Source organism: Carassius carassius, chromosome 29, assembly GCF_963082965.1.
Source record: "Carassius carassius chromosome 29, fCarCar2.1, whole genome shotgun sequence".
NCBI lineage: Eukaryota > Metazoa > Chordata > Actinopteri > Cypriniformes > Cyprinidae > Carassius > Carassius carassius.
In genome coordinates, this window is record NC_081783.1 from 23,044,037 (window position 1) to 23,058,925 (window position 14,889).

Sequence of the window (14,889 nt, forward strand, 5' to 3'; positions counted from 1 at the left end):
AGTAGTGGAGTGTGTGTATCATGACAATCTGAAAATGGCGGATGAAAGCGGATTGATTTAACTTTATCGTTCAAAAATAATAATATCAAGTGAAGAACGACACCACTGAACAGGATGAATTCGCAGTCCAACGGGAATTTTTAATCCCACAGAGCGACTCGACACTATCGGCAGAAAGCGAAAGTTGAAGGCTAAGGTATTGTTTAAAGGTCTTTTTTGTTTTGTTTCTAGCAGGCTAACTGGCTAGCGCGGGCTGTCAATGGTAATGCTAGTGGATTAGCTGGTTAGCCCCCACTCTCAAAGGCTTAACTTTGCTATTTTAAATCCACCTTATACTTTTTAGTAATAGAGCAGCTACAACTGAGCCTTGTGATGCAAATAAGCCAATTTTTAGGTTGAATTATATTAACATTACTGGTTACCGGTCAAAAGTAGTGGAGCGCTCGCTCAAGCTAATCGCTTCAGAACTACGTTAGAGCAGCTTCAACTGCAACAAATGTCAGTTATCTGTCACAGCTCCTCGCTGTTCATTTACTTCACTAGTTGCAAATCACAAATATCCAATAGCTTAGTTTTTAAAATGTGTTGTTCGTTTTGATTTATTACCTGGTGAATGGTAAATTTGGATCATTTAGACGCACTCTGTTGTCTGATCACACTGCTGGTTTATATTATGATTGTGTCTCAAAGCCTAACGAGCCTCCTACGTAGACAGCATTTAACTCCCTACTAATGCCCATAAGACTGTTGGGTAAAGTTGGGCAGCTCAGTCGGTTTTGTGACACATGAACCGTTTGCGGTAGATACTTGTATGTTTAATTAAATTTAGTGTGTGTTGATAACTAGTTGGTTGCTAATGCAGTTATTCTCGGTTCACCTGATTACATTTTTACATTGTCTGCAGGAAACGTTCAAAATGTATCCTTTAATTTTTTTTCCAGGGCATGGAAGGGGAGAGTTCCCGTTATAGCAAACGCCTGGTAAGTTTCTCATGTTACTCAACAGCTAATATGTGCACAAAATTGCAGTCCTGGGAACGTTTGTTTGAGGTTTTTAACCGAGATGTAACGGCGTTATTCCGTCGACAGCTGGCGCTCGAGGCCTGACGTCACACCCGCGGGTGAACACGCGCCTGAGGAAGAGACTGTCAAAACCTTGTTGTTTTACACTTAGACTGTGCCTCAGCAGCAGTACAATAATACATTGGCTTCATGAATCAATAAGAACTTTACATGGGGGTGTTCACTTTTGCCAGAAAGCTCTGGTGTTGCATTTGAAACTAAAGATAAGGAAAGTTTGGATAAACATACATCTTCTTTTTCCTGGACATGTCCTGGCTTTGATTTCTAAGTCGCCTGAAATGTCCGGAAAAAGATGTTGTAGGGTCACCCTTGGGTTTTTGTTGGAAAATACTGGTTGGTTTGAATTTGAGCTGGATTTGTGAATTGGTTTTGTGAACACATGACTTGAGTGTGTTACCATTGGTCTGTAAATGTTGAAGTCAAAGTCTGTTGGTTGTAGTAGAAGATTCTATTGTATTAATGGGAATCGAGATGAATTTGGCAGAAATGGCTTTTGCATTTCTATGTTAATCGGAGTATTGTTTCTTGGTCATCTGTTTTCAGCGGACTGGCACTCGGCGGCGTTACCAAGATGATGGCATTTCAGATGATGAAATCGAAGGGAAGAGATCCTTCGACCTTGAAGAGAAACTCCAAAGTGACCGATACAAATCGGATCTGGTCAAAATTATGGACGGGAAAGGTTTGTGCTAAACTTTGCATGTTGTTTAGTTCCTGCATTGACTCTTGGTGAGCTCCATGTGCTGAGTTTCAGTTCCTCTCATCCTAGCTAAACCATATTGAGAGTTTTCTTTCCCACTGCCACCTATGATTTAGTTTTGAAACGTCATGTTCTGTTAATCTGCTTTGAAATACTTTGCATTGTGAAAACGTGCATATTCGGAGGACCATGTTAACCATGTATGGTGTTCTTTGCAGACTTCACCTTGGAGTACATCCAACGGGAGGGACTCCGGGACCCCATTATCTTCAAGAAAGCAGATGGTCTTGGCATAAAGTATGGCTTATTTCATCATGCCAGTGTTTGTAGTCATTGAATTCATTTGAAACTTATCAGCTCTTTATATTATCTGTCTTTTGTAGGATGCCTGACCCAGACTTCAGTGTCGGTGATGTGAAATTGTTTGTGGGTAAGAACAAGTTTTTGTTCCTCTATCACTCTCTTATTATCATTGACTTCCGCTAACATTCCCTCCCTTACCTGTGATAGGCAGTCGCAGGATGGTGGATGTGATGGATGTGACCACTCAAAAAGGCATTGAGATGTCAATGGGGCAGTGGAGGAGATACTATGAGACCCCGGCATCAGAACGTGAAAAACTCTACAATGTGATCAGTCTGGAGTTCAGTCACACAAAACTAGAAAATCTAGTCAAGAGACCTACCTCGGTGTGTGCACTCACAATAATTGTCAGCTGATAATAATTTTTTTGAGAAATACTGACAGCACTGTTTGATAATGGAAAAAGAAGAATGTCAATATAATGGCTTGTGTTTTCATTAGGTTGATATGATTGACTGGGTGGACAACATGTGGCCGCGGCATCTTAAAGAGAGTCAGAGAGACTCCACCAATGCCATTATAGACATGCAGTACCCTAAAGTACAGAAGTACGTTGTTTTGTTTTGTTTATTCATTCAATTTAATTGAAACTTTTTTTTGTTCTAACACTAGGGCAACATTTGCTTGGTTTATGAAGGTTGATCATACAGCCGTGTGTTTTTCAGGTATTGTCTGATGAGTGTCGAGGGATGCTTCACAGATTTCCACATAGACTTTGGCGGCACATCAGTCTGGTATCACATCCTCAGGGGAAGGAAGGTGAGTGCTGTCTTAAAGGTACAACACTGTAGTGCGCTCACATGAGTTATGAGTTATGAGGCTATGAGTTCAGAATGAAATTCGGTTGTGTATATATGTGTGTGTGTGTGTGTATGTATGTATGTATGTATATATGGGAAATTTGCAATTAAGTCTACTATCGTTAAGTTTTGTGTTGGGGAAGGTTTTTTTTTTTTATATATATAATTTAAGTTTCTTCTGCTAAGCAATGCTAAACTTTTGACCAGTAGCATAGTTCGAGTTTTGTGCTTTCTTGGTACTTCAAACCATTAGATGTGTGAGAATCTTCTTTCTCAGCTCTAATTGCTGTCGGGCTGTTTGATCATTTTGGGTCAGCCTCTCCTTCTCAAATCCTCTTGTTCTCTATTATTGCGGCATTTATAAACTTTTGGAACCTGTGTGTCAGTCAGCTCGCCTGGTGTTTCATAATTGGCTGTCCTTGTTGACCGTGTAGTTCTGAATGATCTCAGGTGTTCTGGCTGATCCCGCCCACACCTCAGAACCTGGAGCTCTATGAGAACTGGGTGTTGTCAGGGAAGCAGGGTGACATCTTTCTCGGCGATAAAGCCAGGATGTGCCAACGGATTGAACTGAAGCAAGGCTACACATTCATGATCCCCTCAGGTACACATGTTTCTCATTCATTAAACACTTCAGGTAGGAATCTCCCAGGTTTTCTAGGACCTAACCACTTTGTCTCTGTGTGTGTGTGTGTGTGTGTGTGTAGGGTGGATCCATGCAGTTTACACTCCGATGGATACGCTGGTGTTTGGGGGAAACTTTCTGCACAGCTTTAACATTCCCATGCAGCTCAACATTTATAACATTGAGGACCGCACACGGGTGAGCACTCAAACAAGCCTCAACTATTCCTTTTATGCCCATTCGTGAGCTTTTTCGGACTGTCTCTGTGGTTTATCCGTGCAGGTCCCTGCTAAGTTCCGCTACCCTTTCTACTTTGAGATGTGCTGGTATGTGTTGGAGCGTTACTTGTACTGTTTGACCAACACGTCTCACCTCACACCTGAGTTCCAGAAGCACTCACTGGGCATTGGTCAGTACACACACCATAAATGTGTACAATAACATATCAATACAATCCTAATTACATTGGTACATGTGTGTTGTGCTTCACAGGGCTAAAGAAGGAGGATGTGATTAAACAAGGAGGCTTTAATGATCAAGGAGAAACTGTAGTGAAAGAGGAGGAGGAGGAGGAGGAGGAGGTGAAAGAGGAGCCGGAGGAAGAGGCAGCATCCCCTGCTCGTCCAGGGGTGAAAGTTCACCTGACACCCTTAGAGCTGGAAGGGCTTTGGGAATTACTGCACAAGTTGGAGGACTTGCCAGCACACAAGAAATGTGTTCCAGCAGGCATCAGAAACGCCCCTGCACTACTCAGTGACATACGGGTGCAAACATAACACCATGTGGCCACAGAAATATAGTTGTTGTTGTTGTTGTTTTGGTAACATAAGCTAATTTCTCTATTTTTCTTTCTGTCCCAACAGAAGCTGCTAGAGGAACATGCCAATGATAACCCCAAACTGTCTTACACTGGAAAACCAATCGTCGAATGGCCCAAAAGGGTAGGTTATACACTATGTCCACCGTCCATACAGCATATATAGATGTAGTGAGTTGACGTAAAAATGTGTCTGTGTCTGTCTAGCCCTCGTGGTATGAGCCGCCTCCGCCTCTGTCTCTGCTGTACCGCCCGCGTGCTCCAGGCTCAGCCTCCGTGCTACCGCCGGTTCCTCGACCCGTGAAGCCGTCTTCCTCCATCTCTGCTCTGAGACGCAGACGCGTGCGCTGCAAACGCTGCGAGGCCTGTCTGCGCACCGAGTGCGGCGACTGCAACTACTGTCGGGACATGAGGAAGTTTGGAGGACCGGGCAGACTCAAGAAGAGCTGTGTTCTCCGTCAGTGTCTTGCAGTGAGTATCTGTGTTCAGCGTTAATGCCATCAAATTACTGATAGCAAGGCTTTTTAGTGTAAAATTTAGTGTAAAATTTGGTCAAAGTTTTGTCCATATGTGCTACCTTTCAAAAGTGTGGGCTTTTTTATTTTTATTATTATTTAAAGGAGTCATACCCTCGTATTACCTTGGATACCTACTGCTGTATTATAGTCTTTCAGGCCCTTCTAAAAAAGAAAAGTGGAAAAAAAAAAAAAACACAGAGCTCCTCAGACCCTTATTTCTGTAGGCATTATTGTCTCGCGAGATCTGATGCGATATTTTGGCTGTCGTGGACGGTCATTATAATAATGCAAATGAGGGGCGTGTTGATTGGTTGCAGGAAGGGGGGGGGGGTTGACAACGCAGGTAATGCTTTAGCATATCATTACAAACTGACATCATGGCGCAAGTTGTGAATGAACGCGACCGGCTTCCCAGCCAGTGTATAAGTATGAGGCGCCGTTTAGGGCTTAAATCAAACTTCATTCACGCACACATATGAAACACGCTTGCATATATACTAAGTGGTCACACATACATGTATATGAACTCACGCACATAACGTTACTCATATGAGACGTGAGCACAGCACACACACACAAATATAAGACGAGCACAGCACACACACACAAACTAGACGGCGCCTCATATATAAGCGTTAGGCAACAAATAAACAATAACCGAATTCATGATGATCTCATTCATTTGTTTTTTGCAAAGTATGTTAGCAGCCATTCCCCATACCTCGAAGCTAATACTCCTGCCAGTGTTGTGCCTGAACGCGTTCATTGAACGATAGTTCATGAACTCGTTCATATTTTGGGCGAACATGAACTGAACGTACCGCATTACTGCCTGATGAACGTTACTGTGAAGTCGTTCATTCTGGTGTCTGTGAAACGCCACGCTCTCTCTCAGTTTAACTTCGTTCAGTAGGATGCCAGATTTCTATAAAGCCTTCCAGGCGAAAACATACCTAAAACCCACCGTAAACCGGCCTTAATATGTAGCGGAAAAAACACCCAATCTGGCAATGCCAGACTCTCTTGTTCAAGCTCGTTCATCAAAATGAACAAATCTTTTTTCGAGTCATTTCGTTCACTTAAGGGGCTTTAAATGTTACTATTAACTGGCAAATTCCCCGAACACATCAACCTACGCAATCTTGATCATATTCTGAATTAAGAAATCATTATAATGCAGTCAAAAGTCCGTTTTTGCAGTCAGTTTACAGGGAACATAAATAATTACTTCACCACGAGTCTTTCGTTTATTTGTCTAGTGACAGACGCAATAGCATACAATAGCCGCATTAGCAGTTAGATGCTGTTTGTTACACACAGTAGAGCAATAAAAAACAACAGTCTTACCGTTTCAATTGCATGCAATTTTGTTGGAATGGCGCTTCTCCCGAGCTTCGATGCCAACTTCGCCTGATATAGCCCCAAATTTGTAAAGGATTTCAGCGTACAATGTGTTTAGCACAAACACGTAACGATAAGCCAGTGGGAAGGGTTGAAGGAACCGCTTCATTAAAAATGAATTTAATCCACTGGTCTCTGATAGGTAGGTCCTATCTTTAAAGAAATAATAAGTCCATAATGGCATTTATAGTCAAAAAGATTACGATTTCAAATAAATGCTGTTCTTTTGAACTTTTTTTTATTGATCAAAGAATTCTAAGAAATATCCACAAATATTAAGCCGCACAATTGTTTTTAGCTTTGATAATAAAAAATCAGCAACAAACCAGCATATAAGAACGATTTCTGAAGGATCATGTGGCACTGAAGAACTAGAATTAATATTAAAATGTAGCATATTAAAATGGATTAAATGGTTATTTTATATGGTAATAATTATTCTGTTTTTATTGTGTGTTTTTTAATTAAAAAATGCAGCCTGAATTGAGCATAATGACCTTAATTCAAAAACGCATGTATAAACCCCAACATTTTGAATGGTAGTGTATATAGAAAAATCGACTTGAATACAGTTTGCAAATGAAGCAAAGCATTGTCATAAAAAGACAAAAGTATAAATTGTGTAAAAATGAACTCTGTGCTATGTTAGAGAGTGTTGTATCTCACACTTGTGTTGTGTTTCTAGCCGGCGCTACCTCTTACTGCAGTGTGTGCCATATGTAAGGAAGGCTATCAGGAGTCTATAGACCCCGAGTCCGTCCAAACGCTCATGGAGTGCTCCGAATGCGCTCAGATCACTCATCCAGAATGTATAAAGGTACATGTACGTGTCTGTCCCACATCTTGTTTTGTGTGAAATTAGCTGTTATATGTGCTATGTTAATATTACATGTATATTGCAGGTGCCTGGTGAGGGTATTATTAATAAGGACCTTCCCAGTTGTTGGGAATGTCCAAAATGTGTCCAGGGCAAAAAAACCGAGGTATGCTTGCTGCTTTTTTGCTTTTTTTTTTAATGCAATAAGTCATCCTGTTTAAACAGACCTTTGCTCTTTGCTTGACCCACTCTTCAGATGATAAATGGATCTAAAGACGAATTGTGTAATTAGTGTATTTTTCTTTTCTGAAGTCTTCCAGTAGTAGTGAGGAGGAGACCGAAAGCAGCGTGTCCAACGGCAGTCGCTTGTCTGGTCCTCCAGCTAAGCGGGCATACAGAGAGGGGATTGGGGTGGGGGGTCTGCGTATTGGGCGCAGAGGTCGCCCGCCCCTCTCCCTCTCCTCCCCGCCTCTGACCCGCTCCAGACGACAGCCGCCCCCTTCCCAGAGACTCCTGCTGCAGCACCAGCAGAACAGGAGGAGAGCAGGAGCGCTGGAGCTACAGCTCAGGAAAAGGGTAAGAATGCAAACAGGTGCACACACACTACATATGTGTTACAGTTCCCATTCATTAAATTTACATTTGTTGGACAACAAGTTGAAGAGACCGAACCAAACCTTTGAATGGTAATGTAAGGTTATTTAAATGTGTTAGAAAGAAGTCTCTTATCCACATCAAGGCTGTATTTATTCAAAAATACTATAAATCAAGTAAATATTATTACAATATAAAATAACTGCTTTCTATTTAAATGTATTGTAAAATGTAATTTATTCCTATGATCAAAGCGGAATTTTCAGCATCATTACTCCAGTCTTCAGTGTCACATGATCCTTCAGAAATCATTCTAATATGCTGATTTGCTGCTCAAGAAACAGTTGGAGTTATTATACATGTTAAAACCATTGTGCTGCATATTTAGCGGAAACTTGAACAAAATTCGAAAAACGATAATTTATTTGAAATGTAAATCTTTTGTACGATTCTAGATGTTTACTGTTACTTTTGATTGATTTAATAGTGCGTCCTTGATTAATCAAATGTTAAAAATTCAATAGAAAACATACTAGAACACAGTATGAGAACCGACAGCATTGTTATAGACCAGTGGTCTCCAACGTGGTGCCCGCGGGCACCTGGTAGCCCGCGTGGAGTCTCTGAGTCGCCCGCCGAGCACGTTCTATAAATAGCCTGAATTGTAATCTTTCATTTTTTTTTTTATGATAATGTTATAAAATTAGAAAATAACTATTGGTGACATTTCATATACCATTAAAACATAATAAAATAATTCAATAATTTAAAATATTTAGAATCTGCACGTCTCTCTCTCTCTCTCTCTCTCTCTCTCGCTCGCTCTTCGTCTCGCGCGCGCGCACCTCTCTGTCTCTCTGTTGTCTCTCTCTCTCTCTCTCGCTCGCTCTGCGTCTCGTGCGCGCACCTCTCTTGTTCTCTCTGCGTATCGCGCGGCAGAAGAACCGCGTTTTAATTTAGTTATACACAGATATTATGTTGCTTTTCTAATTTTACATGCAAGTATGTAAAGTATATCATTCAGTCACTATTTCATATTTATGCCGTTGTTCTTTCTCCCTTTCCCCCCGTGATTTTGTCTATATCGCGATGACCCCACATTTTTTAGGACAAAAACGCCTATTTTTAGGACAAAAAAACTTGTCTTATATTCGGGTATATACGGTAATTATATATTCAATAGTCATAATATTTAACAATATTACTGTTTGTTGTTGTATTTTTCAAAACTTGAAACTGTGTGTGTGTGTGTGTGTGTGTGTGTGTGTGTGTGTGCCCGTGTGTGTGCCTATATCAAACAAGTAGCCCTCAAGACTATTTTATCCCTTCAGGGAGCCCTCACTCACAAAAAGGTTGGAGACCCCTGTTATAGACAGTCAAAAATGAAAGGCACTTTTAAAATAATTCAAGCTCCAGTCTCATTGGCTTACATCACATAGTGTCTGTGAATCCTTTTTTTTTTTTCTTTGTATTTCAATTGAAGTAGTAATATTTTTACTAAAACTTAATGGCGTTTATTATTTAACTTATTTAAAAAAAAAATGCAGTCCAGCTCACCCCTAAACCATCTCGATTGGGTCCGGATCCGGTGACTGTGGAGGCCAGGTCATCTGGCGCAGCACCCCATCACTCTCCTTCTTGGTCAAATAGCCCTTGATGCCTTCAGTGTGACTCTACAATTTTCTTAGTCATGAAAATAAAGAAAACTCTTTGAATGAGAAGGTGTGTCCAAACTTATGGTCTGTACTGTATATATATATTTAGTCTTGTGGCAAAAAAAGAAGATATCATCAAGTACACTCCGGTTGGCCTATATGCTCCCTTTTTGTCTCAAGTGGCCAGTGCCAAATTAAGTTAATTGAATTAAAATTACAATGTGAATCCGGCTATATGATGATTGTCAAACTCTCATGTGATGCATGTTTGATTTCTTATTGTCTTTTGCAGATAAAATTAGAACGGAACAAAATCATCCAGTCGGTAAGTGTTTTGAGCCTCTAACATTTGCTTCCCTCATCGCAGTGCATCTGTAATCCTGCTTTTCCCATTCTCACACGCTCTCTCTGTGGCTCTCGGCTGTGCTTTCGTTCTCTCTATTTCTGTCTGTCTCTCAGACCCGTTCGTCTGTCTCTCTTTCTCCAAAGCTCCTGCGTCAGCGGAGTCTGGGGAGAGGGGGTGTAGTCAGAGCGGGACCCGGACGGAGCGTTTTGCGTGGCCGAGGGGTGTCCTCCTTTCGCGGAAGAGGGGTACGACTCCGAGGCGGTGGGCGAGGAGGAGGCCTGAGAGAAAGAATGGATATGGAGGTTGAAAGAGATGACTCCGTGGAAGAAGAACAGGAGGAGAGGAAAGAGAACGGACAGTATAATGGTAAAGAGAACCGTCCTCAGAGACGAGGGGCTAAAGCTGGTGAAGACGAGAATGGAGAAAGCCATCGAAACGGAGAGAGCGAGGGGAGCAGTGCGGGAGGAGAGGCCACTCCATCTGACACTTCTGTGGTGCTAAATGATGATGTCAGAGGCCAGGGGTCCTGCGTCACAGTGACGTTACAGCCATCGAGGGGTAGGCGCGACCCTAGCGCCATTGTTCCCAAAATGGAAGCCAACTTGTCTTCTAGAAGCCTTCCGCAAAACCCCAAAACCCTGCACCGTCCCCCACTGCGAAACGGTGCCTCTCACTCAGACGGTCCTCATTCGCCTGCGGACAGATTGCACGTAAACAAATCACATGCTCTTTCATCATCACCGCACACTCTGACCAGAAGCGCATCCAAACACTCACACATTGTGCGGAGTCTGAGATCAAACTTCAAAGATTCCCCTCACCGGCTGACTCAGGAGAGAGTTGGGAAAAAGACTCGATCGGAAAAGGCTAAATCCTCAGACTCTTGTTCCAGTTCCACCTTGCGGCCCTCAGCGGAGCAGAACGGAGGGAACGAGCCCGGCTGGGAGAGAGAGGTGTGGGTGTCCGTGTTCCGCTACTTGACTCGTGCAGAGCTGTGCGTTTGCATGGCTGTTTGCAAGAGTTGGTACAAATGGTGAGTACACAATTACCACACCACACTTAAACGTCTTGCGTGTTAATAATAGTAATTCTTATTATTATTACTGTTGTTTTTAATTACTATGTTTTTTAAGAAATGTATCGTGTATGCTGTACTTATTTTTATATCTGTAAAAATAATAATAATAATAATAACAATAGCTATTGTAATTTCACAGTTAAAAAAGCTTTTTTACAGTATAACTGTAAAATGACAGTACTAATAAGTATGGCTGTCTCAATGTTTTTTAAACATGAATCCATCAAGCTTTTATTTTGGCAGGAAAATGAAGGGAGACCTTAAAGCTTCTCTTTACATTGACAGTGGGCAGTTTGTATGTTTATCTCATTACAATTTTGGGGAAATGGATGCTGCATTTTCAAGTGCACATAAACTGATTTAGAGATGGAGTATGTGCAGAGCAGCCATTAATGTGAACCGAGCCACTCTGAGATACTAAAACACTGGCTTATGATCTGCTCATGTGTCCATAAACACAGTGCCGCACTTCACTCTGAAACTGTTGTTGCTAAGATAACAGCATGCCATTCTAATCATAAACATACTGCATACACATTGTGTAAATTAGTCATTAATATCTTTCAGCATTGCATGAAATGTTTATTTATAATCAACATTTCCTTCTCTTTGTTGGCCATCTTGGATTTTTGATGCAGTGCATTCTGGGATAACTTTTCATGAAGTATACACTTGATGCTGCATCAGAATTTTGCCCAGACAAGATATCTTGCCTATGATGCCTTTTAATGTTGCCTGTGAAGTCATCTCACTAGGATTTGGAACAGAGCAAAGGTGTGTGTGTGTGTGTGTGTTTTAATACAGTGGTGTGATTCTAGGGGCTGTGACAAGCGTTTATGGACCCGGATCAGTCTGAGCCGCTGCCGCTCTATAAGTCCTCAGGCCCTCACGGGCATCATCAAACGTCAGCCTGTCACACTGGACCTCTCCTCGGCAAACATCTCCAAGAAGCAGCTCAGATGGCTCATCAACCGCCTACCAGGTGCCTGTTCTCACATCACCACTGCATCTGTTTTTATACCCTGTACTTGTTATGATTTGACTCACAGGCAGCTCTCTCACAGGCCTTAAAGACCTGGTGCTGTCAGGCTGTAATTGGGCGTCAGTCTCCGCACTGAGCTCTCCAAGCTGTCCTTTACTGCGCTCTTTAGACCTGAGCTGGGCCGATGGCGTCAAAGATGCACAAATCAGGGAGCTGCTAAACCCACCAGGTAATCCTAAAACAGCTCAACTGTTATCTCTTACTTTTTCTTCTATTACATGAAAATAGGGGTGTGCTATATTGACAGTAATGTTTCAAAAATATAATTTTTAATATTTCCTGGGATTTGGCAATAATGATAATTAGAGCATATTTTGCTGGGTGTTTTTTTGTGCTGGTGCCATGGCTGGTTTAGGCCTGTCATGAACGGCTGACTGCCAAAGCGAGTCATTATGTGCAATGGTCAGTTCACAGCAGTATTTCAGATTACTACAAGGCACTATTTTGTCCCCTATACTCATTTCAAATAAAATTTTTAGGGCATTTTTTAAAAAACTTTATAAAATGTATATATCATTTTGTTACTTTTAACAATAATTTCAATTAGAATAAGATACGGTTACAAATAAAACAAGGCCTTATGTTTTCTCGTGGGAAGAAGAGGATTAAGTAAGCACGTACAATTGCAATGAAATCAACAAAATCCATCTTTGCACTGCAGCGGTGACACAGAAGGTGCATCTGGAAAAGCCTTTATTTACACAGAATGTTTGATGCAGCTCAGAAGTGGTTTGAATGCATTTACAGCTGTTTTAAAAAAATATTATATTTAATTATGAAGTAGTTTTAAGAAAATGAATACATTAAGTATGAAACACAAACTGTCAGAGTGGGTGGATGCAAGTCACTGTCTTAAAGGAGTAGTTCACCCAAAAAAGAAAATTAGCTGAAAATCTCCTCCGAGGCCATCTAAGATGTCGGTAAGTTTGTTTCTTCAAGGGAACAGAATTGGAGAATTTAGCATTACACCACTATCTCACCAATGGATCCTCTGAAGCGAATGGGTGCTGTCAGAATGAGAGTCCAACCAGCTGTTAAAAAAAAAAAAAAACCACAATAATCCACAAGTAACCCTCTAGTCCATCAATGCTTGTCTTGTCAAGTTACAAGCTTAATTGGTTTGCGAATTTTCTCAAAATCACTTCCATTGAAGAAAGAAACTCACCTGGAATGGACTGAGAGTGAGTAAATTTCAGCAAGTTTTCATTTTTGGGTGAACTTAGTTTTTTGGAGTATTTTGTTCATATCATTCATTCAGCTGGCTGATTCATTTGGTCATTGAATCATGTTTTTTAAATCGATTTAAGATCCATTCACTACTGAAGCAGTCCTATGTTGCTTGGAGATGACACAACAGCTCAAGACAGCTTGCATACTCCCCAAGTTGAAACCTACTTGTCTGTCTGTCTGTCCATAGGCAGCGACAACCGTTCCCAGATGAAGCACATGCAGTGCTTGTGGCTGTGCGGTCTGGAGGTGACCGAAGCCACGCTGAGGCTGATCATCAGACACATGCCTCTGCTCACTTGTCTGGAGCTCTCGCATTGTCCCATCACAGATGGTGCTCTCAACCTCCTCAGCGCCGTGGGCTCCTCCACACGCAACACACTCACACACCTCAACTTAGCAGGTACGCAGACACACACCGACCCATTCACAGCTCTCAACCAAGGAGTCATATGTTAAACATGAATGATAAAACTTCCCTGTTTGATGTCGTCGTCAGGTTGCAGCCGTCTGACAGACCGGTGTCTGGTGTACCTGCGGCGCCTGTCCTGTCTCTCCGTACTGGACCTGCGCGGCTGCAAAGGGGTCTCGCGACAGGCGTGCGAAAGCTTTATCTCCGAGCTGTCTGTCAATGCCCTCTACTGCCTATCAGATGACAAGCTCATCCAGAGGATATCGTAAAACCCACTTCTCAGGGAGAGAGAGAGAGAGACTTTGTGAATATTTGTTTGACTGAGAAGGACTGCAGAGTCCGAATGCGTGTGAGTGATAGCTTCTGTAGGTCTGTAGGGAGGCTCTCTGTTTGACAGAGGACCGGGTTTCATGTATAGCAGGGAGGAGCTTGAAGCATCTAGGGCGGGGCTTATGTATAAAATGGTCTGGGTGATGAGTATCCTTTTGTAGTTAACTATTTCCCTTTGTTCTGTGTACACACAAACACTGCAATTGGCAATCAGATGGGTTCTCAGGCCTGTCATGCCATGGGCTCTTCTATTAAAGAGATCAACAGGTGCTATTCCTTTACAGTTTGATTTCTGTTTCAGAGCAGCCTTCTGTCTGCCTTTAAAACCCTTTGCTTCTACTGCTGAACGATACTCTAATCCACTGTCCAGATCCAGTCATCTTGATGCAGATTTATTTATCCTCAGTAGTGTGGAGGTTTTGCATTGCATTGCATTGCATCCCCCCCCCCCCCCCACTCATCCCCTAAAATGTCATTTTACTTGAGGAATACCTTTTTGTTCTTAATTCCTCTCCCTCCTTAATACCTGAGAGTATAGAGATATATAAATATATAAACACCCTTGTGTAAATGTATTCCTCTCCTCCCGTAGTATGACAGAAAGAAATCTGTAGCATTATAATTATTTTCAGAAGCTTTTTCACTTGTTTTTCTTTTTCAAGAAAATAAAAATGATACAAATGTGAGCTTGATTTGGTTTTGAATTCATTGGAGATGCTGAAATCTGAAGCTGTTTTATTGAAAATGTTTAGGATATGTTCTTTCTTGGTTAACTTGATTAGCTAAATGCTGTGCGGTTGGATTAGATGCCTTACAACACTGGATATGAATGAATGTGTGCATTGGCTATTAAGACATAGCTGCCCTGTGCAGTCATATAATGCACATTTATTCATTACAGAATTTTGGCAGCCAGTCCATTAGCAAACAAATGTCTTTATTCAACCATCAACAGGTAAAAAGATGATGGTTTTCATTATTCCTGCCTAGAGTAAAAATCTGATTTCAGAAGACTGTGCTCAGGTGGGTTTCTAAACTCAGTCTGATATTAAAATAGTTTATACTTTTAGCAGTATGCTATT

The 14,889-nt window shown here is 41.6% G+C and overlaps 1 protein-coding gene and 1 long non-coding RNA gene across 4 annotated transcripts; both read left to right on the forward strand.

The window, feature by feature from the left end:
• Nucleotides 1-6: 6 nt before the first annotated feature.
• Nucleotides 7-14,493, forward strand: LOC132109924 (lysine-specific demethylase 2A-like). Of its 3 annotated transcripts, none has more exons than XM_059516387.1 (23): nt 7-196; nt 942-980; nt 1,626-1,764; nt 2,001-2,079; nt 2,166-2,212; nt 2,293-2,471; nt 2,587-2,693; nt 2,811-2,904; nt 3,396-3,549; nt 3,653-3,768; nt 3,853-3,979; nt 4,063-4,334; nt 4,434-4,511; nt 4,595-4,858; nt 6,992-7,129; nt 7,209-7,289; nt 7,436-7,699; nt 9,665-9,697; nt 9,832-10,751; nt 11,615-11,778; nt 11,861-12,007; nt 13,256-13,468; nt 13,565-14,493. In XM_059516387.1, the coding sequence occupies exons 2-23, from the start codon at nt 945-947 to the stop codon at nt 13,744-13,746; spliced, it is 3,834 nt and encodes a 1,277-aa protein (XP_059372370.1). In that variant the 5' UTR covers nt 7-196; nt 942-944; the 3' UTR covers nt 13,747-14,493. The 3 variants fall into 3 exon arrangements, with proteins under 3 accessions (XP_059372370.1, XP_059372372.1, XP_059372371.1); XM_059516389.1 differs by having other exon boundaries at nt 9,862-10,751; XM_059516388.1 differs by having other exon boundaries at nt 6,992-7,123.
• LOC132109925 (uncharacterized) lies at nt 12,014-12,584 on the forward strand. The gene is made up of 2 exons (XR_009424570.1): nt 12,014-12,159; nt 12,246-12,584. It is a non-coding gene; the product is annotated as an uncharacterized LOC132109925 (long non-coding RNA).
• Nucleotides 14,494-14,889: the final 396 nt, after the last annotated feature.

Bases quoted from the DNA above. Each gene is read 5' to 3' on its own strand.
- LOC132109924 (XM_059516387.1), top strand. From the start codon at position 945: ATGGAAGGGGAGAGTTCCCGTTATAGCAAACGCCTG. The intron at 3,980-4,062 runs GTCAGTACACAC...TGTGCTTCACAG, and splicing joins GAAGCACTCACTGGGCATTG to GGCTAAAGAAGGAGGATGTG. The intron at 13,469-13,564 runs GTACGCAGACAC...TGTCGTCGTCAG, and splicing joins CACACACCTCAACTTAGCAG to GTTGCAGCCGTCTGACAGAC.